The sequence below is a fragment of the Xenopus laevis genome, chromosome 5L (genome assembly GCF_017654675.1).
Source record: "Xenopus laevis strain J_2021 chromosome 5L, Xenopus_laevis_v10.1, whole genome shotgun sequence".
NCBI classification, from domain to species: Eukaryota; Metazoa; Chordata; class Amphibia; order Anura; family Pipidae; genus Xenopus; species Xenopus laevis.
In genome coordinates, this window is record NC_054379.1 from 103197705 (window position 1) to 103224796 (window position 27092).

Consider the following 27092-nt stretch of genomic DNA (forward strand, 5'->3'; position numbering starts at 1 on the left):
AATAGGGTTCACAAAATATTAAACAATGTTGTATGTTTATAGTATAGGTTTATAATAAGTATAAACAGATGTGCAATTGATGGGTCTAGCCATTTAACTCTCAATTCCAAGATAAAAACCCTTCTCTACTACTAAACATTGTAGCAGCTGATAATAAAAAAGTAGATATAGACAGCGCAATATGACAGAATACTCATTGATGATAAGAAGTATAGTTTACAATCTATTTATACTTTCTAGATAAATGCATGCCTGAGACCATGCATTAATGTAAATGCAAATAAATATAAAAATGATTTTAACATGAAATATGCAAATGCGTTTGAAATACAAAACATATTAAGGGTAAATTTCAAATGTACCCATTTAATTTTTGTCATAATAGCCGTCTCATATATTATTATTATTAGTGCTATCACAAGTACAAATTCATAAATATTTTTTATGAATTCATATTTTCATTTTTGCAAGTCAGTGAATGTAATTAAAAATAAAGTAGTACAGTAGCTAGAAATAACAATTTTTATATCAGGCTAGTAGGCTGGTGCATTCACCACTTTATTTGGTTTTCTAAAGAAACAGCACTAACTGTACTGTATATTGTGGCAAGCTGGCAGCTTGAACACATAACTTTTGGGGGGGGATTAGTCAATGGTAGGCAGGCAGCATAGGACAAAGGAGCAGAAAGACAGGGACACACAGGCTTCTTCCAGGAAAACACAGATTTAGTTTCTTTACACAAACACAGTGTATTATCCACAGACACACGGGTGACCATTTTATCATTCAAACAAATCATAAAATAAAACCTAGCCCATTGGGAACTACCTTCCAACTTTGGAGCAGTCCCTGACTAGGCTGGGCCCCTTGTGGACTACCAGCAAACAAAACAATTGTTGTGGCTCACCCCTGTATTCACAGTCTTTGAGTGGACTTCTTAGCCTCCTGGCTTTTCCTCAATGTTCCACACAGACAACAAAATCTGTCTCTTAGTCACAGCCACGGGCTCCCTCTGCTTCATGCAGAATCAGGCGGCACTCCCAGCTCGTCTGGGAGTTCCTCACACTGCCAGGTCTCCTACCTGCTGTGCCCTGCTCATAGACACACTCTCCTATTCTATTTAACTTTAAATAGTCTTTCAACAGGACAGCTTTCCTGTGGAAGGTGAACTCCAATCTCTGCACTGGATCCGCGGAATGGAGTCCCTGACTACTAAAGTCTTTAAACAGATCACTGATTCTCTGTTTCATAACTCCCTTCCTGGAGCCTATCTCAGTACCTGGGAAGAAATTAAAGGCTAGAGTGACCCTTTTCCACCTTTTCCTAGTCACTCTACCACAATATGTAGAGTATTTGCATGAAATTAAATGTATACAAATTTCCAGAATACGGCACTCAGAAGTTAGCGCTGTGATTTAAACTTCTAAATTAGCTCTCTTTTCTGCTAGTTACACAGACACTCAGCCTGCAAGAGAGGCAAGTGCTTTGACTTTACTTGCCAGTCTATCTTCAATTCATAGCAATGTGTGTGTTTTTCTTTACGCACAAGTTTTGAGGACGTGCCCAAAGGATCAATCCGCATCGCAGACCTTTTTAAGGAAAGAAAAGCTCTCCCCATGCTGCACACTGTAGAGAAATGTTGCCCACAACAGCACCCTTAGACAATTTTCCACATGATGGCCCCCCATGCTCTTACTTTTTTTTGCGAGGAGTGCCCCTAGCCAATCCTCATTGCTGTTAAGGAATAATGTACAAGGGGTGCTATTATAGTGTGAGGATTACTCACAAGTAGTGACATGCAAACTAATTTGCGGTGAATTTCCGATTTTCGCCTCAGGCAAATAAATTAACAAAGCTGTTTTCGAAAATTCGCTGGCGTCAATACATTTTGGACACGCGTTGGAAAAGTCGCTTGCATCAAAACCATCGCGAGTCAACATTATTCGGATGCCCCTTGACTCCAGCATCTGAATTGATGTGGGCGTCAAAATTAATGCTGGCATCAAAATTGACGCAGGCATCAAAATTCGAGTTTGGCAAATTTTCCGCTGTTTCACGAATTTCACGGGAAATTCACAGATTTTTCGGTGAAGCTGGACAAATTTGCCCATCATTACTGACAAGAAAAATAATGGGGACATGCATGCTGACAAACACTTGTGTAAGGTATTTCATATTTTAGCTGCCTCTTAATTAAAAGTATATGTATTAATACCTTCTGTTGTTGTTTGGTATTTCACCTTAACTTGTTTTTCTTTAGTTTCCTGTCCATGTCGATATTTCCTTGGTCTACTTGTTGCAACAATCTGGAGAGCGGAGAATAATTTCAGGTTAGACAATGATACAAACTATTAAACACTCTATACACAACAGCCAAGTCATGAGAAACTCTCCCTTTTTTTTGCCTGTATGTTGAACTTTATTGGACGCAGTTTTTATTCATTTACATGTAACAGATTTAAAATACAAAACAATTGGTTGGCATTCCTATAAGAAAAAAATGAAAATTTGCCACAACATCAAATTTACAGAAACAATATATATTGGTGTATTAAAGGGATTCTGTCATAATTTATATGATGTCGTTTTTATTTCTAAATCACACTATTTACACTGCAAATAATTCACTCTACAATATAGCATTTTTATTCCTGAACCAGCAAGTGTATTTTTTAGTTGTATATTGGTGTGTAGGCGGCCATCTCAGGTCATTTTGCCTGGTCATGTGCTTTCAGAAAGAGCCAGTGCTGCACAAAGGAACTGCTTTCTGGCAGGCTGTTGTTTCTCCTACTCAATGTAACTGAATGTGTCACAGTGGGAAGCTGTTCTTAAATCTACCAGCTGTTAATTTGTGTTAGAGAGCTGCTATCTGGTTACCTTCCCATTGTTCTGTTGTTAGGCTGCTTTATCACTCCAGCTTGCAGTACAACAGTAAAGAGTGACTGAAGTTTATCCAAACACAAGTCACATGACTGGGGGCAGCTAGGAAACTTACAATATGCCTAGCCCCATGCCAGCTTTCAAAATTAAATATAAGAAAATCTGTTTGCTCTTTTGAGAAACAGATTTCAGTGCAGATTTATGCTGGAGCAGCACTATTAACTGATTCATTTTGAAAACAACAGTTTTTCCCATGACAGTATCCTTTTAATGTCTACATTTTTATCACAGACTAAATTATTCGAGTGGGACACTATGAAAATTTATCAAGTGTGCCAATTTGTTTTTCGACCAGGTTCAAGATGACAAATTACCATTATGTAGATACAGTCCACAGTAGCTCATTATCACCCTTCATGCTAATATTTTACATCATTGCTTTATGGTATATATTCAATAGCCTATTTTCACCAATTACTATTGTAAGGGGAAATAACTTTGTCTGGTGTAATTACGCAAGCCATTTTACCGGGCAGGGACCTCCATCCTTTTGTCTCCTTGGCACTAAGTACTTAATCTGTATTATAACTTTACAGGTTTTGTTTTCCAGAATGCTCCAGGCCTAAGGTTTTCCGGATAACGTATCTTTCCGTAATTTGGATCTTCATACGTTAAGTCTACTAAAAAATAATTTAAACATTAAATAAACCCAATAGGATTGTTTTGCCTCCAATAAAGAGTAATGATATTCTAGTTTTGATCAATTACAAGGTACTCTTTTATTATTATTGCGAAAAAGGAAATACATTTTAAAATTTTTAATTATTTGGATAAAATTGAGTCTATGGAGAAATGTCCTTTCCATAATTTGGAGCTTTCTGGATAACGGGTCTCCGGATAACAGATCCCATACCTTTATATTTGCGTGTATTGTATTTTTACACTTATTTGTATTTATAATTGCAATGACCCCCTGTTTGTTCTACTAATTTATTGTTCTGCTGTACAGTGCTTTGCCCTCAAAGAGCGCTATACAAATAAAATGTATCAGGGTGGTTATAAATGCACCAATATGTGGGGCATGGTGAGTAAGTTCAAAGGCATTGTCTCAGAAGGGGAGAAATACTCTGAAAATTAATTTCCATACAGAGTAATAATGTTATGTAAGATATAAATAAATTCCATGAAAGTATAAATAAGTTTAGATACTATAGAAATGCTAATTGGATGTACAGAAAAAAACAGTGATTACAAAAATTGCAAGAAAATATCGAAAGGGTATTAGCATTACAGCAACATGGTATTTTGCTTGTTGATGTGCACATACAGTATAAGTGTAAAGAAGGTATTTTGTAGATAAGTGACCTGCAGCATATCTGAAGCAGTATGGTCTAAGTTCAATGTCCTTGAAAATCAGTGCCTTAGGCTTTTAAATGTAGTTGTGAATTGCTGCGAGTTCATTGCACCAAGATGCCATTTATACTGGCAATGTTATGTTTTGTTAAAACTAAACCAAACTATGGAAACCCACTATTTCATTGTCCTTCCACAGTTTGACCTTTGAAATTCCTGTATTCCCATGATTTGCAAAGGTAAACCTTTGAAATGAACATTTTTTTCTGCAGGAATGGTCTATAATGTTTCTCAGATTAGAAAGAATATAGGAATCACATTTTAAAGGAGAAATGTCATTGGTACTACCTTGTACCTAAATTGTAGTGGGTGTTTATTATTATTTATATCCATCTATACATTTCATTATTGTTTCTTATAGTTTTATAACATGAGTGTGTTGTTTGCAGCTAGGAAAAGAGATAAACAAATAGTGTGAGTTACTCAGCTATAAAATTCCTATTTTGCCACTTATTCTATATTTTTCCCTGATGAAGACTTCTTTTTTGGTTGAAACACATTGGGCATTTTATATAATGTACAGTAATTATTTAATAAAGATGTTTCTATTTTCTGTTTCAGAGTGTGCAATCAATTATTTTCTTTGGTTAATGGATTGGGATCGCTTAATGGATTGATTCCAGTGGATTGGCTCCTTCCTTTACCTCTAGAGTGTTCATCTGTTTCTTATTCCTAAAAATCCTAAACAATTGAATAGAGAACTATGAAATTTTCATTTCACAAACTGTGGTGAGTTGGTGAGTTGAGCGGGCTAGTAACACCAAACATGTAGGTGCATTAAATATAATAGACTTTTAACTTTCACTGGTAAAAACTTGTCGCCAATTTAATAGAATTGGCAAATTTGCACCTAGGCAGTAACCCATGGCAACCAATCAAATGTTTTATTGTTCAACATGAAAGTGGCTGAAAAAACCCAATCACACATTGGTTGCTATGGGATGTGGCTGAAAATCGTCGCTAATTGGTTGCTATGGGTAGATGTAGCCGTGAGGCTGCCATTCAAGTTTGAACGGGACTGTAATGCTGTAATTTGCATAGAAGTTAAAAGTGTTTATAATGTAATCATTTTAGTAATTAAAGGGGACCTGTCACCCAGACATAAACCCTTCAAATTAAACATTAAACCAAAATGCAATTTACTAAGACATCCATACATTGTTATGTTGACTTAAAATCTTAGCTGTCAATCACATATTACCTGCCCCACCTCTATCCCTATGGCAGGCAATTAATTTAACTTTCCATTCAGCACTTGATAGATGTCACTGCCCTTCACAAATTCCCCCTCCCTCCTCACCATATAATTGTGTAGCCAGGGCATGTCCCCTATTCTGGAAAAAAACAAGATTTTGGGTAATCTTGCCTTTAAGGAGAAGGAAACCTAGTCGGCGCAAAAACCCTCCCCCCCTCCCGTGTGTTGCCCACCCTCCCTCCTCCCCCTGGCCTACCCGTCCCGCTGGGCAAGTGCCCCTAACTTGTTACCTACCCTTCTGCGCAGGTCCAGTCTACAGAGTTCACCGACGCCATCTTCTTCCAAGCGATCTTCTTCCTGCTTTGACCGGCGAATGCGCAGTAGGAGCATTTCACCGGTACGATCTATTGCGCATGCGCCAAAAGTCACGAAGTAAAATCGGAAAACTTAGTGACTTTTGGCGCATGCGCAGTAGATCTGTACCGGCGAAATGCTCCTAATGCGCATGCGCCAAAACGCCGTTCAAAGCAGGAAGAAGATTGCGTGGAAGAAGATGTCGTCTGTGAACTCCTTGGACTGGACCTGCGCAGAAGGGTAAGTAACAAGTTAGGGGAATTTGCCCAGGGGGACGGGTAGGCCAGGGGGGAGGGTGGGCAACACACGGGAGGGGGGAGGGTTTTTGTGCCGACTAGGTTTCCTTCTCCTTTATGCTACAGTAGCTGCTTTCTGTGACTGTGAACTCTAGTATGAAGGAAACAAGATTTAAATAATCTATACAGTGTAAGTAAAGTTTATTTTGCCTGACAACATAATAGAAATAATGTTTAATGTTTAATTTTTACCAAAAAAGTGTTTTTTAAGAAATGCATTTAACTGATGCTTCCGCCAAAGGCTTGTAAGGGCTGACATATAGCTTAGTTAGGACTAACTGTAGGTCTTGTGGTGGAAACAATCAACAATCCTAGGCCTTACTTTGGTGATTGCCTGAACCTTTGAGATCTGTACCTTTTAAAGGATTAGTAGCACCAAAAATGAAAGTGTTTTAAAGTAATTCAAATACAATGCAGTGTTGCTCTTCACTGGTAAAACTGCTGTGTTTGCCACAGAAACACTTCTACCTTAGCTGCTGTGTGGTCATGGGGGCAGCCATTCATAGCACTTTGTCTTAAAACACATAAGACATGCTTGAATGTGGCAGAACGTTTTGGACCAAATTTTACAACTTTTTCAGTAGGGAGTTTTACTATAAACTCTGCAAACTATAAACTATATAATAAGGGTTTGCAAAATGTGAGTTACAGTTGCACAAAGGCAAAATTGTTCACAATGTGAATATTTGGTCGCATTGCAAAAATGTTTTTATAGCACATTCCACCCCCCACAAAAAACCCATAACAGCTTTCTCTAAAGAAGCTTTGCTGTTTGGGGAAAAAATAAATATCTAAAGTGGCAGAGAGAGAAATTCTGATATTCTTTTTATATCAAGTTTAATACCCAATCATTTTGAAGGTTTTCATTCCATTCCTTGTGAAATAATTTTATCTTTTCCCCCTCCCGTAGCAAACTTCTGCTCCCTGGGGTGATTAATTAATCAACTGATAACTTCCTCGGACTTACCCAGAGCAGGAATGGTAATAAACTCTTTGTTATGCTGTCAATAGGACTGAAGGGAAAGAGCAATTTGTATTTGATTTACCATGTTCTTTTCTGATCTGATCACATCATTTTCAGCTACGCAGCATCAAAATGATGTTTGTGCATTAGTGTGGCGGTAGCAGCTTTACTACATTAATAGGCCCATTTGTGTGTGATTCCTCAGAACATACTGGCTCGGTACAATGGCAATTGGTGCAACTGCGTGCAAGTGTCTGAAGCATAACGCGCAAATACCTTCACGAAAAGAGTCAATAAGTGCAATGATTGCATCCATGCTTGTGCAACCACCATTGCAACTGCTGTTGTGAATGAGTCCCATAACCTTTCCATTGATTGGTGCTTCTTTCCCTGTAAGAACCCTGCATGTGCTTCCCCCATGACATAGAGAAAAGGGGCAGCTGTAACCAGAAGGTAAGTTCTGTTTTCATGGGGTGCTTTAATTTAACAAACATATGAGTTGTGGTCAAAAATGACAGATGCTCTATTAAAATCGAATTAAAATACACTTTTTCTGGCTATTACTTGTCCTTTAATCTATTGAAGTACCTGTAAGATTTTTCTTTTTTATTCTGCCTATGTGTATGACTTTACTGGTGGCTTATTTTGCCCTATGTATGTACATTTTCACAGTCATAATTAGAAAGCATATACAGAATACTATTTTTTATTTTTATTACTTAATAGCTATATTACAATGTGTACAGTGTGTATCTCTAGTTTCTGTCACAGGTACATACAATATATTTATGGGTAAGCAAACTGGCATTTCCTTTACCATACCTTCTTTAACATATACAAGCATTTTCTTCACTTTTATTTTTCCAACGTAAATAATGGAGGCAGGAGGAATTTACACATATTCCAATGTAAATGTACTGTTGTGTGTTTCTGAGCCATGTAAACATTCAAGTACAGCATGTGCATGCATCTACCAATGATCCAGTGCCCTGTCATTGCCACAGGGACCACAACATTAATATACATTTGAGTTTTGTGTGCAGTCCTGCCTATTATTTTCTAGAATAACAAATGCAAAACATGATACTGAATTTAACCCTCACAGGAAGGATGCTTATTCAAGCTACTTCACAAATATCGTTATTATATTTTTTCTAACATATATATATATATATATATATATATATATATATATATATATTTTTTTTTTTTTTTTTTTTTTTTAATGATTTATTTGTGAGTTCCCGATCTTTCATTTCGTTTGCAACTGAAAACAGCACACTAATGCTGTGGTCACTATGCACTAATGAAAACAGCATAGGGCCTTATTTGCAAAGCCCATGCCAAGGTGTAAAGTGAAAAACATTGGTGCAAGTTCCCTGTTTTTAAGTGAAAAACATTGGTGCAAGTTCCCTGTTTTTGCTCTTTTACATTGTCCAAAGTGATGCTCTCCTAAAATGTAGCAGAAATGGTTGCCCATCATTTTGCGTACTTTGCCTTGTACAGTGCCCAGTACTTAGTGATACTTATTCTCACCAGTAACTAAATGTATTCGTTGTGCAGTCAATTAATATATTCTAATTGGCTCTTCAACTCATTGCACAAGTTACATTTGGGCAAAATGTCAAACTTTATCATTGTGCCTTTTTCTTCTATGTTATTATGTAGAAATAACACCCCCAATCATAACAGAAATAATCCTCTTATCAAAGAACAAATGGAACAAAGATAAAGTCTGTGCCAAGCAATAAGAAAAAGGTAATAATACATGTGCTATTTTATCTCTGTGTTGGAGAAACAGGCAGCAATGAGAAATGGCAGAATTTTGTTTTACTGTTTAACATTTAGAAATAGGTCAGCTCTTTTTTACATGTTGAGCATTCTGGTTTTATATGGTTTTATATTCCTCTACTTTTGACTCCCTGTGTTCAAACCCCTGATCTGTTATTAGATTTCTGCTTGTCTGCTGCCTTTACTGATCCAGTACCTGTTTCATGAACTCTGTTTACTTGCTGCCTGCCCTGACCCTGTGCCTGAACCTGGACTTGTTTTCTATCAGTTCCTTATATGCTAAGGTCCCTGTGGTTCTGTTTTTCATTATCAAACCTTTTGCTCAAAGCAGTTGATGTCAAGCCTCAGAATATTTAGTATTTGCAAAGCATATCTGCTCCTCACAACCAGTTTAACAAACCATTGTGACAGTAACTCATATACCTCATTATAAGGTCCTGTCTGTTCAAATACAAATTTGGAGGAGTGTTATAAAAGAATGAACATGAAAAACATTTACAATGCGAAAATGTGTTCCTTTGCACAAATTTAATATAAATGTTGTGAATGTAAAAAATGTCTCCCTAAAAAGGTTATTTTCATGCTAAAAGAGCATGCCACCTTGAAGCACCCCTTAATAGTGTGCTATGCACTAGTAGAATTTACAGTGCAAACGTTTGTTCTTATTTATGCAATTCCCCCTTACGTGTTATTACAGGTATGGGATCTGTTATCCAGAAACCCATTATCCAGAAAGCTTCAATTTACAGGGTAGCAATCTCCCATAGACTTAATTTTAAACAAATAATTCATATTTAAAAAAAAACATTTCCTTTTTCACCAAACAATAAAACAGTACACTGTACATGATCCAAACTAAGATATAACCAATCCTCATTATAAGCAGAACAATCCTATTTCGTTTATTTAATGTTAAGATTATTTTTTAGTAGATTTAAGGTATGGAGATTCAAATTAAAGAAAGATCCATTATCCAGAATATCTCAGCTCCCACACATTCTTGAAAACATGTCCCATTCCTGTATCTGATTTCCTCAAAACAGTCCAACAGTTCATTTGAATCTATTATCATCATCTTTATGTGCAGGAAATACAAGATAAATGCCTTTCAGAATGGCTTGGAAAGTTCTTAGTGCTATTCTTTCCCTTCAATTGTTGAGACCAATGTCGAAAGTCCTTATTTATGAGCTTCAAAAAAGATCTCTAAATGAGGCCTCAACAAATTTACTATTTATTGTGTAGTTGGGAAATGATTTAATGATGGAAGTGTTCAATCTAAAGTTCTTATTTTGAAAAGGCTATTGTAGGTAATATTGTATTGTAGAAAAAGATTCTTATTGCCTTGCTATAAGATAATTCCCCCATGCACTCCTTTATAGTGATGGACGAATTTGGGCCGGCGTCTCGTTTTTGACGCCGGCGTCCGTTTTTGAACCAAAATTTTATTCGCTGGTGGTGAATCGCGGGCATTGCCCATCACTACTCCTTTACTAACTCTGTTGCCATAATGGTGAAACTGAATACTAACTAGTGCGTAATGTTAAAACTCACACTGTTTCCATCTGATCATTTTTTTAAGACAATAACATAACCTTCTGTCTGGGCAGAATCTTCTCAGCAGCCTGGCACTCTGCAGAGTTTTTGCTGGAGTGATACTAAGAAATAGGGCCAGAACTAGGGGTAGACAGAAGAGGCACCTGCCTGGGACGCAACAACAGGGGGGGGGGCAGGCACGTACCTGTAAAAGCGTATTTTGCCTACCTCGAAACCCTGTTAGCTGCCCTGTGTTGCGCTCCCCTCCCTCCCCTCTGTGGCTCTCCCCTCCCTCCCCTCCTCTCTGTGACTCTCCCCTCCCTCCCCTCCTCTCTGTGACTCTCCCCTCCCTCCCCTCCTCTCTGTGACTCTCCCCTCCCTCCCTTCCTGACTGTGACTCTCACCTCCCTTCCTCTCTGTGACTCTACCCTGACTTCTATTCAGCTACTGTGCATGCGTGCAGGCCGTGTTCAGGCGCACATGCTCATGTTCAGTCCTGTGCACGGGGGGGGGGGAGCAGGATAGCTGGGTTGCCTCGGGCACCCGTTGGGCTTGGCCCGGCACTGTTCAGAAACAAATGGGTGGAATTTTTGAACTAAAAGCAACAAAATCTTGCAAGACACACTGCTGTCTATGATTACCAATTTATCTCTAATCTCACAGCAAGCATTTGGCTTTTGCTGGTAGACTAATAAAAAGGTAACAGATATGGGTTACTGTAATGGTGGAAAATGTTTATAACGGACACTACACAGCGTTGAAAAACCAACCTTGTTAAAGTGATGTAGCAGCTACGAAGCATCAATGTCATATTTTCATGTTTCAAACTTTTCAGTAATGCACAAAACTAATGTCATATTCATTTTTCCAATAATGAGAGCAATGAATTTCTGAAACACTATACAATAAAGACCTCGACAGAAACAAAAATGTAATTACTTATAGATTGCAAAGTCAAATGATTGCACACAAAGCAATTTAGATGCTGAATACAGCAATACTATATCTTTATAGCAGATGCCATTCTAATATATGCATTGCTTTGTATCTTTCTCCTGTACCAGCTTCAGAATGAACATTGCTTACGCAGTAATAATCAAACCTGATACACCAACTCATTTATGTATTCTGAAGGAACTATTCATTTACATCAGCAAAACTCAATGTGAACCAATGATACCGTGGCATTGTTTATAATTATTGACCGACACAAGTGTCAGTTACTATAATATAATTTTTTTATAATTTGCCAGTATTTTTCTGCATTAGCATTAAACACATACAAAAGACAAGGACATATAAAATATTAAAACTTAGATAAATAGCATACATGTTAATTGTCCAGCTCAGTAGAAATATATATCCTGTATAAATATTAGGGGTGTTTGGTGCATTGTGCCAGTGGTTCAGCTCTTTTCAACAAAAATGCAATAATGTTATTACATAAATAACTCATTTTGTAACTGCTATTCAGTCATAATAAATTAAATGCATCAGTACTGTTGAGTGGTATTACATTTACCAGTATAAATGAGGTAAACAAAAATAGCACTTTGTGTTTTCAAAGCAACACGAGGCAACTTATGAGTTGTTCCAAAGTCACAACATAGTTGCTGCCAAAAATGCAAGTCAAGGGGAATATTCTCAAAACACATGACAAAGACTTAGTAGTAGTAATGTAGTGATTAAGTTGTGTACCTTTTAAATATATATGTATATATTTATATATACACACATACATAAAGTACATATACAAGTCAACTGGAGCACCCTCATTTCTTTAATTTAATGAGTTTAAATTAAATTCAATTTGAGGTTGAGGTTTTTACTGGACTTCAAATTCTAGCAATAACATCCCACCTGGATTTGAACAAGCAACTTGCAGTGTTATGCAATACCGCTTCTTTGAGGAAACAGCTAGGTGACTGGTTCAATGCTTTGTAATCAGGGCCGAAACTAGGGGTAGGCAGAGTAGGCACATGCCTAGGGCACAAAGCTAGAGGGGAGCCAGGCACGCACCTTCTCTGCCTCTCCTACCCCTAGTCCAGGCCCTCTCTGGCCGTCATGTGTCAGTTTGCGCATGCGTGCTGTCCCTTTTGCGCCGCCTCATGTCTTCGTGCATGCGTGCACAACAGATTCTTTTGCGCGTGCCCACGTATTTCCGCGCACACCAGGTTTTCTGCGCGTGCGCTGCTGGGGCGCTCCAACCAGCTGGGCTGCCTAGGGCGTCTGCCCAGGCTGGCCCGGCACTGTTTGTTATCCTTTGTAGTGATGGGCGAATTTCCCGCAAAGTCCGCAAAATGGCGAAAACTCATGAAAAATCGTTGAAATGGAAAGTTCACGAAAATTCTGTGAAATTCAGACGGTTTCACGAAAAATGTATGAAATTCTCAAGTTTTCACGCAAAATCGAGCAATTCAAACTTTTTCACGAAAAAAAACGAGCATCTCGAATGTGAAATTGTGAATATCGGAAATTGCCGCAGTCGAATTTTCACAGGCGAATATTCGCGAAAGATTTGCTAATTTATTTGCCGGCGTCAAAACGCAGGAATTCGCTGCAAATTTGTGCCTGGCAAATTTATTCGCACATCACTAATCCTTGCGTTTAGGTAAGCACAATCCTCTCAGCTGTTATTATCTGACCAAAGATGTCTGTCTACTCCTAGCTCTGTCCTTACTAGTGCTTTATGTTTGGATCCCTTGCTTGCCTCAGTGGGTGTAGGTTCTCATGTGTTAATACTTGGTGGCACCTAAGTAGCTGAGGTGACTGGTATAGCTAGAAAGGCACACCTATACTGGAATCCAGTTACTCCCCTGGGGTTGGGGTAGTCTTATGTGACACCTACAAAAGTAGGCTGTATAGAGCACATAAGATCATAAACATATGTTTCACCCATCCCATCAAAACCCTTTCCTCCTGGTTCCTTACTTCTCTGTTTGCTAATGGCAATAGTTTTATTTACTTGTTTTTTTATGAACAACCTCTTACAAGATAACTGTCTGATTTATAGTGCTATAGAAGTCTCTAGTTTGATATTTTTATGTTAAATGATAATGTCTGTTGCAGGAATATGTGAAAGTTATCATTTTGGCATTTGGATGGCATGTGTGGAGGATCGAAGAGTAAGAAGAGGCAAAGGCAGCCGAGTCAGCTGCCAATTCAGTTTCTAAAAACACAGCACTGTGCCTGTGTATTGTGTGTTGTAACACAGCACAACCCCAGCATATTCTATATTACCCCAAATTATTTCATGTATATCATTATATCACCAATTCTCAATCTGCTACTGTTTTCTACCTTCATTTTTTCTTTTTGTTTCAACTATTTTCTTCTTCTCTCCTGCTCTCTATAACCCTCTGTGATGCCTCCAACTTCTTCATCTCTATAACACTTTTCCATCTCTTCTTTACTTCTCTACCATCAATCTTTTTTTCTCATTTTATCTTCTGTGCTTTTTCCCTCGGTTATATTTGCATGCAGAAGTGGGGAGGAGCAAAATAAAGCTCTGGTATTGTGTTAAAAAAAATACCAGATTTAAAAACTTGGGATGCTATTTCACAGAAATAAAGATTAGGGATGGCTGCTTACAGCTCAACAGGATCTTGAATGGCTGTTCCATGTGTACATAACATTCTGCTTATATTAACTATATTAGGCTAATGGCACATAAGGCTGAGGTTTTGTTTTTCTCCTTCTGCATAGAAAATCCAAACATCATCCCTATGTGCCATTAGCCTCAGAGCTTCTGAAATAAAACCAGTTTTTAATCATTGCAGAGTTTACAGTATGTTATATTTAAATGGATACTCAACTCATTTTTTGTTGGTGTTAAAGGCCCTTTGATTATGATACAAATATTGACCTACCGAAGACATTCTGCATCCTAACATCTTTTTGGATCTGTAGCGATGTGTCCATTATCTTCCCATAGGGATTGCTGGACAAGGCTATTCATGTGATTAATTCGTTGCTCACTAGGTATTGAAATAATATGACCTACATTATAGTGCTCTCAAAACCTAAAAGCTACCAAAAGGAGCCTTCACAGATTGGCCATTATTCCGAAAATATTAGGGCTCTTTTACAAGAAAGTGCAATAAAAACACACTGTGCCTTGTGTTTTTTCACTCTGCGCCTTGCCCCAAAGAAATTTGCTAGGCAATACAGAGCAGCATTCAGAAAAAGCAAGCCAGGAGTGTTAGGGGATGTAAGGTGCCCTTTATTTACCAATACAGTAATCCTGTGTGTATTGTATGTCAGATTTGAACTTATTGCAAGACAAAGGGGTCCCTTTATTAAAGTGCGGTAAATCTGACTTTAAGTCAGAGAATATTTTTCCGCCAGAATATTCGCAGCGACTAAGTTTACTAAACAGCGATGTGCTCAGAAGTCATTGCGATCACTTGCGGTAACTACGTTAATGAACCAGCTTACGTTATCGGTAATTTTAGCGAGTTGCGGATTTTCTGGCAAAAAAATAAAGTTTTTGCGAATATTTATGCTATAAAATAGTCATGTTTTATGGCGGTTATTATGGCAATTTTTACTGTGACATTTATGGTCAGAAATGCATCTTCAAAATTCATAAACTTTATTGACTGATGATTATACCATCCAACAGAACATCACCAGAGTAACACCAATCAAACATGTCTGCATCATATAAACCCTTCTGCCAATAGAATCATAGGAACAAGAAATGATACCAGTCAATCTCTTTGCTTCATAGAAATGCACAGTTTAATGTAGCCAATCACAATGAAACCAAAAAAGCGACGAATCCTTGACTGTGATGCCCGCTGCCAATAATACGCCTCTGAGCTGAAACTGCTGCTGAAGCAGAAGCCAAAACAACCTGTCAGCAATAGCTACAGATCTCTCTCCTGTCAGCAAAGAATGATGGGTAAAAAAAAAGTATTATGGGATATTTCCTGCCCCTTGAGAATTTTCTGGCGAAAAAAATACTTTTACGCCACTACAGAGGCAGCAGTAAAATTTTGCGAATATTCTTTTGCACATTTCGCTGTTTAGTAAACCAGGCGTTAACGTGTATGTAGCGTTATTTTCAGCGAATGCGATAACTGTCGTAAACGTATTTTTGCGCAAGAAAATTCGCAAATTTATATTACCATAGGTTAGGAAACTGGCGAAAACATATTTGGTGTCAAATTTGTCTATATTTTGTGCGAATATTTTTACCGTGCTTTAGAAAACAGACCCCAAAGAACTGCAGATCACGCTAGGCATGGATTCTGCACAAATGCATGTTATGTGGTACTCTAAGGGTCCTAATTCCTCTACTTGCCCAAACTTTTTGTAAATAAGATTTTATAGGGGTGAATTGCAAATGAAAGAGCAGAGTGCAAAGTGCAATTTCGATTTGCTCTCACATCCCTCCTGCCACAATTGCACTTGCAATTAACCTCAAATTGAATTCAAGTTGCATTTATTATTTTCAGATTGGGGGTTATGTGTGAGCTCTATGGTTCCCCTGTGTCAACGGGTGTCGTTCCATACCATTCATCTGAAGAGGCATGATGGGTACATTGAAAACTCTGTGGAAGTGCTGGAGTGTGTATAGATGCAAGAGACAATGAATTGCATCAGTATACATTCTCCATATTGTTCTTTTTGGATTTATTCATAAATTAACACTTATGATTTAAGATAAAAGATACAGACCTTTAGTAGCATATATAGGGGATTATGTAATAAAATGCACTATGTTTGCCCTGAGGCAGTATACCATAGCAAACAATCAGCAGGTAAAATTTACTTGCCACCTGTGTACATGTAAACATCGTATTGGTTGCTATGGGTTACTGCTCCTGGGCAAACTTAGTGCCTTATGTTACATAAGGGGGATAGTCAGATTATTACGGCAAGCATTGCAAGATACAGGTTTATATCTTGTCTATTTAATGCAAAGGGGTTCAATGGATGTTATCTGCATTTAAGTGTTAATTCTGAGTTTCTTTCCATTTCACAATGAATGCTAAATCCTTGACTTTTCTTAATAGTATATGTTACAGTATTTTTCTTTATCACAGGAAGATGATGTGCTAATATCAGAGCAGCACAGAACCCAAATCTCAGAATTCAAAATAAAGAATCATTTAACCTGATCTCTATGCTCTGTACAGTACAAGCTGTTCAATTGTCAATCTGTGCAGCGCAGCACATGCAGTATCCATACAGGATAAATAAAAGGTCTATGCTCAAAAGTAAAAGCAATATATTTAACACCTTCAACTTCATACTGTGCTATGAGTCTGCAATTATTACAGAAGGGAATGTTATTTTCATGAGAAAGAATTGTTGCTGTGCGTGCCAAATGCATCAATGAAGCCTATTCCATCTGTGTATATACAGAGCAACACAAACAAGTTTCTAGTCTGGATATTGTTCTGTACCTTTTTCATTTTAATGTTGCACATTAAATGTTCTCTTTACACATAGTTAATGCTACTCTACATTATGACATTATGTTTTATGTTTATCTCTTACTTTCCCTCCAATAGGGCCCACTGAGGTTATTTGTCCTATACTCTTTTTTTATGATTTCTTCCACTACATCAGCTCTACCTATCAGCAGGGGGAATTGAATAGAGGGGGGACTCCAAACGATTGTACTGAACCTTGGAAACAACAGGGTTAATATTTTAGATGCAGCTCTGGACTGGGATTGAAATAGTCCTTGGCATTTTAAGCACACAGAGTCCCAAACAGCACCCCATGAGCCAATAAATAGTGATTGTCAATGGCATCTTACAGCACCCCCTCTGGCATTTGCTAGAACCCACAATCCTGGCCTGGATGAAAGGGTCTATCTAGTGTAGTTATGGAAAGGGTAATATGGAGCTCTTCTTGGTCAACGGAAATGCCCTTGTTTAGGGTGAGGGATAAGGAATTAGAGTGAATTCGGTATATTTCTGTAAATGTATTTGCATAAGCACAATTATCGGGCATTGTCATTGATAATGAACTAAGAGGAATGCCACAATCTTTATTTTCAAATATTCTAAATCTAAATGTCAAAATGAGTGATAATAAAAAAAGAGCATACTAAACTCTCTCATCTATACTTTTTTTATCCTTAATGGTCCAACCTTAACCTTATAAGTACCAGCACGATTTTCTATTTAGTCTTCCTACCTTTACCTTCCATCTCCTTCAATGGAAGTTTCATTAAATGCATGCCACTATTTTGTTCCATGTCTCGTGCATCATCCAGTTTTTCCTAAAATAATTTCCTTTTCAGCCTCTAATCTTTTGAGAAGGCTTGACTAGAAGTTGCAATGAAACCATATTTAGTTTGGATTTAGCTCTGAGCTGCCTGTTGCATTTGCTCATTCTCAGCATCATCTCAATATTCAGAGCCTTGTAGAGGAATTCTGCCAAAAACACAGAGACAAGCAGGCTGAGGTAACAGTAATTTATGACGTTTGTCAAACTTTAGATATGGAGTCCAGACCTTTAAGCAATTTGAAGTTTCAGAGAGTGTTCAGAAAATCCCCTTTTAAAGCACAGAAACTGAAACATTTTCAATTTCAACTAAGGCAGTTCACATACTGCACCCAAGTCTTCTCAAGTTTGCTAAATAAAGTCAACTTACAAATTCCCCCATATTCCAGTCTCAGAAGTGAATTAGGCTCTCAGTACAGAAATAAACAAACCCCTTTAGCTAGATTGCGGTTTAGCTCAGAATTATACAGCAACTGATATCAGGCATACATATCAGTTAAAGAAGAATCACCTTTGCACATGAGCAAATACATTTCTCTTCTTAAAATCAGGCATTAAGACATATCTTTATTCTTTTTTTTCCGTAAGGAAGCATCATTTGTACCATAAAGATGCAGAGTGAGACAGCACCACACTTTTTCTTTTTAACCTTTCCAGTAATAATTAATATTTTTGAGGTAGACTGATTTTATTGCTTAGAGATAAAGCAAATCAATTTAATTAAATGGGAGACTTTCATTAGTTCAGAGAAATGAAGAGTAGTTGGGGGATGTCTGTCACTTTATGGCTCCTGGAATTCTGGATATATTCTCTTCCTTCAGTATGGAATAGACGTTGTACCTGTTCTGTTCATCAGTCAACTGGCAGCAGGGCAACCAGCTATTAACTCTTAAAATATACTATACCCTTATATACTAGGGTTTCTCACTGAAGTTTCTTAACTGAAGTGTCAAAATGGCAACATACATTTGCTTCTTCCATGATATCTATATACTGCAGCACTTTATATCGGCATATATATATATATATATATATATATATATATATATATATATATATATATATATATATATATATATCAGTTTTCTTATATCACTGTATTAAGTTGCATCTACACTATTGTCCAGATAAAATAGCTTTACTTAATACAACAGTGTGTAACTCCTGAGCAGGAAGATATCGTTTGCATTGCTAAAATAAAAAAGAGAATTATGAGCACTTCATTATTTGCTTCCACCCTTTGTAAGGAACAGCATGTGCTGAATTATCATCTAAGTTCCAATCAGTTTGCATGCGAGAGCTACTGTCCTTTTAAGGACAGGTCAACATTTAGGTCATTAAGGTCAACATTAATTTGAGGTAATTACCCCTTTTTATACACTGCAGGACTACAGAGTGTCCTTTGTCAAAGTATACTAGTGTAGTAATTCCTTTCAACTATAGGGTCATTTTCATAGATTGACATTTTGGTTAATACTCCTATAATATAAAGCCTTGTCTGACTATTTCATTGCTATGCAGCTGGCAGTGCAGCAAAAAATGCACCTGCTAAAAATGTTACTTCTCTATAGCAAAGCACAAGAGCATGAGCACATAGGCTCGGTGAGGTGTAGCTTTTGCATATAAATTAGCAAGGGCATAAATCGTTGACCTTGATAGAGCAGTTCTGTTTTGCTAAGTCATTAAGATTAGGTGTAGGAGACTTGCAGTGTATCTAAATCTCATCAAAGGGAACACCAAAAAAAAGTTGTCTCTTTTTTGTCAGCTTTTAGAACCTTGGGGCTATAGATCTATCCAGACATGGGTGCACTTAACCAAAGATGGAAAAAGAGCATACATGATATCTTAATTAACTGCAGTACTTCCATAAATGTCACATCAATGTCATACAAAAGGACTGGACTGTTCTATCCAGCGTGCCGCCAGCTATCCTGTTTGCTTAATGACCAAATAAAAATAAAAGGATGCTGGATGTAATCGGCTTTACAGCAAGCAATTAAAATTACAATACTTGCTCTCCCAATAAAGGATGGAGTCTTTTATTCTGATTTGTTACTATTTATTCGAGACTTCTGTCATGCTTGACATTCATTGACCAATTAATGAAGGTAATGAAGAATTTCTGATTTTCTCCTTCAGAACATAGTAAATCTGTTAGAAAGTAATTCTGGGTGGGCCATGTATATCATGCCCCTTTCTCAACATACTCTCGGGGGGTCTCCATTTTAATTAAGAAATCATTGATATTCAAACTTTTAAACGTACATATAGACTTCTATGGTCGATATGTGATACTGCATTGTGAAATTAATAACAACCTCTGATTCTGGTGAATGTCTGTATTCTGCCACCGTTCTCTATAGAGGTACTGCACCTAATTTTTCAAAAAGTCACTGCCCTCTCTCCAGATCCTATATGCTTGTTGGGGGATTTTAATGCCACTACTAACCCCAAATTAGATAGAACTTCAGAGACTGATCCGTCATCCCAACATTTAATTAAATGGATGGAAGCGCTAGGTCTGACTGACCTTTGGAGGGAGAGACATCCCCATGAAAAACAATTCTCCTGTTATTCCTCCAGTCACGGGTCCCTCTCGAGAATCGATCTAGCATTAGGATCGGTAGACTTTGCTAAACTGCTACAAAATATCTCATATTTACCCAGAGCTCTTTCGGACCACTCCCCACTACAGGTTGAACTCCAATTAGGACCGCCCCAGGGCCAGCGACTGTGGCGCCTCTCTCCCTTATGGCTCACAGATGAAACAGTGGCAGACACTTGCATAAAAGATTTTGGAGAATACTGGGAGATTAACCAAAATACCGCCTCCCCCATAGTGGTGTGGGATGCAGCCAAGGCAGTGGCCAGGGGCACCCTTATACTGTAACTACCATACATGCCTCCAGGGAAACTAAAAAAGCTAGTGTCAAAGCTGCAGAAAAAGCGCTATTCGAGGCAGAACAGGTACATTGTCAGACTAAGACTAAGGAGAGCCAGGCGCAAAGAGAACTAGATCTTTTGCTTTCAGATAATGCTAGGAAAAAATGATTATATTCCAGACAGCGGGGGTTTGACCTAGGGGATAAAAATAGCAAAACGCTGGCATATATGGCAAAACTGACAGATCAAGTCACAGTGATTCCAGGGCTACGGAACCATTTGGGGGATCTGGTGACTGACCCCACTACTATGGCTACTATGTTTGCAGAATATTATAAAGGAATTTACTCTCCGCAACCTAATAGCACTGTTAATGACCTAGAACAATTTCTGGCAGGTTTGCATCTTCCTCAATTGTCGGCGGAGGAAGCTAAATTCCTAGAGGAGCCACTCAATAAAGCCGAAATTGATGCGGTCATAGCAGGCCTTCCAAACAACAAAACCCCAGGCCCTGACGGCTTACCAGCCGCCTGGTATAAACTAATGGCCAAACAAATACCTGTATCCCCCAAACTACTAGATACCTTCTCTCATGCATCCACGAGGGGAGAATTGCCCTTCTCATGTTACTATGCAATAATTACACTGATACTTAAAGAAGGGAAAGACCCATATTCATTTGATTCCTATAGGCGTATATCGCTGATTAACACCGACGCTAAAATACTTGCTAAATTACTGGCGAATAGGTTAATGAAGGTTATTACATCACTCATTCATCCGGATCAGACAGGCTTTATAAATTTTAAGAGCTTGATAAAAGGCCTGAAGGCCTGAAACGTCGCAGACCAGGCTGTTTGCCATAAAATGTACCAATAAAGGCATTTTAAATTGATTGGTGCTGAATGAAAACTTCTTTTATGCCTCACAAGACCACGGCCATTAATTTGAGAAGATTGTTTACACATATTCAATTAGCCAAACAACATCAATCCAATGGAGTGGTTGCCTCGCTGGATATAACAAAGGCATTTGACTCAGTCAGTTGGCAATACCTCTGGCAGGCACTTGACAAATTTGGGTTTGGACCGAACTTTATCTCACGGATAAAACTGTTATATAAGAACCGCACAGCACAGATCCGAGTAACCAACACTTTATCAGGGGTATTCAACTTGGGTAGAGGAACTAGACAGGGTTGCCCCTTATCGCCCCTGTTATTTGCCCTAGCTATTGAGCCGCTGGCAGCAACTCTGAGACGAACTCCCTTGGTAAAAGGTATGTCAGTTGGTAGAATAGATGAAAAAGTGGCTTTATATGCAGATGATGTACTACTGTTCCTTGCAGATGCTGGCCCTTCTTTGAGGGCAACATTAGAAGTGTTAGAAAGATTTGGCGCAATAAGTGGCCTACAGGTGAATAAGAACAAATCGATACTATTTCCCCTGGGGAATCAGGTTGTTAGGGAAGAGACCTCGACACTCACTGTAGTGACTAAATTCCGCTACTTGGGTATCATTATTACATCAGACACCTCCTTATATGTAGCTGAAAATTTGGAACCCATCCTAATAAGGTTCAAAACGGCAATTCCACACTGGATTAAACTACCACTAACTTTGTGGGGTAGAGTCAATCTATTCAAAATGCTGTATTTACCAGGATTCCTGTACCCGTTATGGAACTCACCTCTCTATATCACTAACCTTTTCTTTAAAAAAATCAATAGTGATCTAATCTCCTTCATATGGGCTAACAAGACTGATAGAATGTCATGGTCTACTCTAACTGCCCCTACAGACACAGGAGGGCTCGCCCGCCCCCATTTGCAGCATTATTATTTTGCCTCCACAATTATCCTACATTCACAACTGGTTTAACCAAGATGACAGTAACTCTTTAACTGCTGTACATGCCTCAATTCTGGGATCTCTGGAGGCTATGCGTAACTCTCCCTATAGGCGACTATGTGACCTCCCTCAGTTGCCAGGAGTAATTACTACCCCCATTAAAGTATGGGCACGGCTACGACCTAAAGTGGGGACCCCGATACCTATTGTTTCTGGCAAAACTCCTCTTTGGAGAAATTCTAACTTGCCCCATCTGAAGAATCTAACAGACTTTAGTTACTGGCCACAAATGGGTATAAGACACATTGGGGGTCATTTAGCAACACTGGGCAGATTTGCCCATGGCAACTAATCAAATTGCTGCATTCATTGTTCTACTTGCAGCTGGCTTTAAAAAGCTAATCACTGATTGGTTGCTATAGGTAACTGCCCATGGGCAAATTTGCCCAGTGTTGATAAATAAGCCCCATTGAGGATTTGATTATAGAGGATAGGTTTGTCTCCCTGGAGCAATTAAACGCCAAACTGAATCGTCAAGATATACAATTCTTCCGATACTTTCAACTGAGACATGCATTTCATGCACAGTTCAGTTCTTTTCAAATTACACTCACATTGCTGGGGTGGGAAGCCAGACTTTGGACTCCAGACCCCAACAAGCTGCTATCTCAGCTCTGCAATATAATTCAATCCTCTTAATTTCCCCCATTCAACAAAGCCAAACAAAAATGGCAGTCACTTATTCCTTCTCTAGAGGAGGACCAATGGGAAGAGGCTATAGATAACCTATCCCCCTGTTTAATTTCACTCAGAGACAGAATGATTCAATTTAAAATGATTCACCAAATTTATATTACCCCATTGAGGCTCAAAGCCATGGGTAGACTAGACGGAGCCACCTGTGTAAAGTGTGGCAGGAATAAAGCTGGTTTCCTCCATTTGATATGGGACTGTCCTCGAGTAGCAGAATACTGGGCAGAAGTCATACAATACGCCAATGTCTTCCTCTTCTTCCCAGGAATCAAGTCCCCGGAGTTTTGGCTATTAGGTGTCATAGATGAGGTAGTGCCCTTACAGAAATCCAGAACACTTCTGAGGTCGATCCTTTTCTACGCGAAAAAACTAGTAATTATGAAATGGATGAGCCCTAACCCTCCCTCACTGCAGCAATGGATTGACTTGATCAAGGGTACATTACCCTTAATTAAACTGACGTACAATGCTAGGGGAACACCTGGGAAATTTGGGAAAATATGGGACCCTTGGCTAAACGTCAACCCTCATGCATCCCTTCCGGATGATTGATTTATGAGAAGTACTCTGACGTAATTGAGGTTATTGGCTATTTATTTCTTCAAACCATCGCTATACATATAAGTACTTATAAACTGAGCTGAATAAGTGTAAAGCATATATGTGCTGTTTATTGTTTGTTTTTTGTTTAAAATGCAAAATAAAAACCTTTAAAAAAAAATCTGTTAGAAAGTTTTCTGCTGTTTTCTTTCCCTTTAATTTTATTGTATCCGTAACTACAAGAAGTTTGTGTTTTATGCACCTAGTCAAGTATTTTAGTGCTATTGTTGCTCAGAGAAGGCTGTCCGTTTGGGAAAATCAGTGCAATCAGCTCCTCTGAATGTTTATCAGTGCATTATTTCAATGTAGGATTTCTATATGGAAAAAATTCAAGTTATAGTGAAGTACAAATATGTTTTTTCTACACCTTTAGTGCCACCTTATGTTCATATGTAACATTATGCTTTTATTTTACATTATTTCCAGCACAAAGGTGGACCTCTCATCTATTAGATAACTATTCTAGATGTATATAGATATGTTTCACTTTAATTAAGATGTTCTTAAAGGGGATGTTCACCTTATGGACAATAGTAGTAATTTAAATTAATTAATTTGTATGTAGAACAATGGTCCCTAGCAGCAGGCTGAAAAAGCTAATCTCTGATTGGTTGCCATGGGTTCCTTACCAGGCGCAAATGTGCACAGTGTTGAAAAAAAAACCTACTATTACTACATTTTGGCCGACACTTATGCAATACTACAGGTATATTCCCATTGGTAGTTTACATGTATTGCCTCCTTTTATATGTACAGTATCCATTCACCCACACTGTATCTGAAATTGTGAGACAAATCTACAAATGTGAAACAATGAAAAGTCAGATAATATAAAGTTGATACCATGTTCCAAGTGAAAATTTCTAGCTGTTTGGCTCTCTTCTGGGGACCAGTTTTCTGCATGCAAAGGAATGAATTACAATTTAAATTTTTGCATACAGACTTTGGTGATTTATTAAGGCCTTCGATAACTAGCTTATTATGTGCATAACTCAAGATGATGAAAATCCTATGTCTTGCCTTACAAGGAGCTAACCTTGACTTTGAAATTAACATTCTACCCATTGGAAGCTCTAACTTCTACCATTTCAGTTCTAGAGTCTGAACTATATTTATAATCATGCAGAATGGAGATGATTAAGATAAATATGATTACTGCAGCTAGAGGGATAGCACATTGTGCATAAGGATATATTAGAGGCCAAAAACATTAAAATCATCTTTTTTTCATCATGCCATATTATTATTAGATAGGGGTAAAGAGGAGGATTTTGCCTGCTTTTAGCTCATTGCACCATGCCTCGCCACCACTAAATGAGGCCGGATCTGTTTTATCAAGATATTGTGTCTCTCCGCTGCTTTTTACACGGCTTTATGAATATGCTCCTAGGTGAATATATTTTGTATAGAAAGCAAAGTGCCCTTGTGAAGTAATGTAACAGCATGACTTCAATATCCTGCAATAATTAAAAGAACTCTCCTGCAGTCCTCCAAAATACCAGGGAGGTGTGTCATTATGATCTGTTAAAGCACTTTCCTCTTTATATCTGTGGGAGCACCATTTGTTAATCTGTTATATAAAGAACAAATGTCAGTGGTTCTGCATTTGCGTAAGATCATTACAGAGAGAGATCAGACCAGGACAAAACAACAGGTAGGACAGCCAACACGAATCCCCTTTTCCTGCGCGTTCCTCTCCATTTAAAAAACTCAAAGGGAACTCATTCTAAGTTAACATTATTGAAGGGTTATACAGTGAAGCAACCCTGCATGAGTGCAACCTTTACTGGGACAGTGTATTTCTCTGCTCTCCCATCTTCCTCTTGGTTATATTTAATCTTTAACAGAGATAAAATCTTGTTTTTGCTGCCTAAGAAATTTTGTTTGTAAGTGGTGACTGCCCAAGATGCAGAAACCTCTGATACAGCATGTTAAGCATAAAAACAACTGATTAGCAGGGCCATTCTAGAGAATTGGCTAAATATGTACATTTAATGTAACTTTCTAAAGGGAAAGATTGTTTGAGGATTATGGGAAGTGGCGAGGGTGGTAGTATTTTACCCAAAGGTACCTTTAAAAAAACAACATATGCTGAGCTTGTTTCTTCTTATTCTTTACTGTCCCTTATCACTAACCTATCTTGTACGGGATGTTTATCTTTTTTGTATAGTTTTATATTTTTGGGTTTTGATTTTTACCAAAGATAATGACTCAATAATCAGTGCAATGTAATCAATGCAATATTTATTATTATGAAACTGATATGTGTGTTTTATATTTATAGCTTTATGATGGTCATATGTGTAAAATATATATCAACGGTAGTCTGTGACTATGTTAAGCTTGCCATATGTTGGCCTACTGATTAATTGACATGCTGAAATAATAGCTACTGTAAAATGAGCCATACACTATACTATTTTTCTGTTTGACTTACTCAGTGGCCTGAAAATTAGATATGAAAGTGAAAAGCTGCACATTCTCTTACTTCCTTATCTCACGAGGGAACCATGTAACCACAAACAATTCAAATTTAATTGTGTCCTATCAAAGGACAGTCTTTTGAAATGACCCATGAGCTGACATACATGGCGAGACAGTCCGACAATGTGGTCTAGATCAGCCAAGCAATCTGGTCATACATTATCTATAGTTTTACATTATCTCAGCAGTTACCTTCATTAGCACCTTTGACCTGTTGATATGAATGAGATACAGGAATCAGGTGAACATATGTATAATCTGCATAACGCAGAGTCCTTTTAAGTACTCTTTCTTTCAGCTACCTCGAAAGGGGTTAATAACGTAGGCTGTTGAGTCGCAGAGAAACAGATGTAAAGAAAACACATGAATAATTAGTATGTAGTATGAAGACAATATTTTGACAACACAGATTTCTATTTGCAAATCTTTTTTAAGTTGTAGCCAGTATATCTCTTACACATTAAAAGTGTTGCTTGTTGAATTGAATTTGTCTGTATATATGTGTTTTATTTCAGACTATGGCTTTGGGAAAGTTAAACTCTAAAGTTATTCAGGATCAGTTGGAATAAGCCATGAGCTCAAATACCATGCGGGAGTAATGCTAGTTATAACAGCAAACACACAAGGCAGGGATGCGTGAGTAGCTTTGGAAAGCAGCTGAATTTTTCTGTTTATGTGCATGTAGATAGGCACCCAGGAGAGAGATTTTCAGAGGATAACAGAAATTTACAAGAGGGTGAACTAAATCATGCAGCTGTATTTATCTGAAAGGTAAAATGCAATAAATGGCTCAGTGGGGTTAAGCACCTTGCTAAAAGGTAAAGAATTGTTGCCAAGTCAACTTCTGT

At 37.9% G+C, this 27092-nt stretch overlaps 1 protein-coding gene across 1 annotated transcript in view; it reads right to left on the reverse strand.

Annotated features, from left to right (window-relative positions):
* myom2.L (myomesin 2 L homeolog) overlaps positions 1–27092 on the reverse strand; it is a 135707-nt gene that overhangs the window by 870 nt on the left and 107745 nt on the right. The window contains exon 39 of the mRNA XM_041563196.1: positions 2216–2306. Within this exon, the coding sequence (XP_041419130.1) occupies positions 2216–2306 (91 nt within the window). The remainder of the gene's footprint in view (positions 1–2215; positions 2307–27092) is intronic.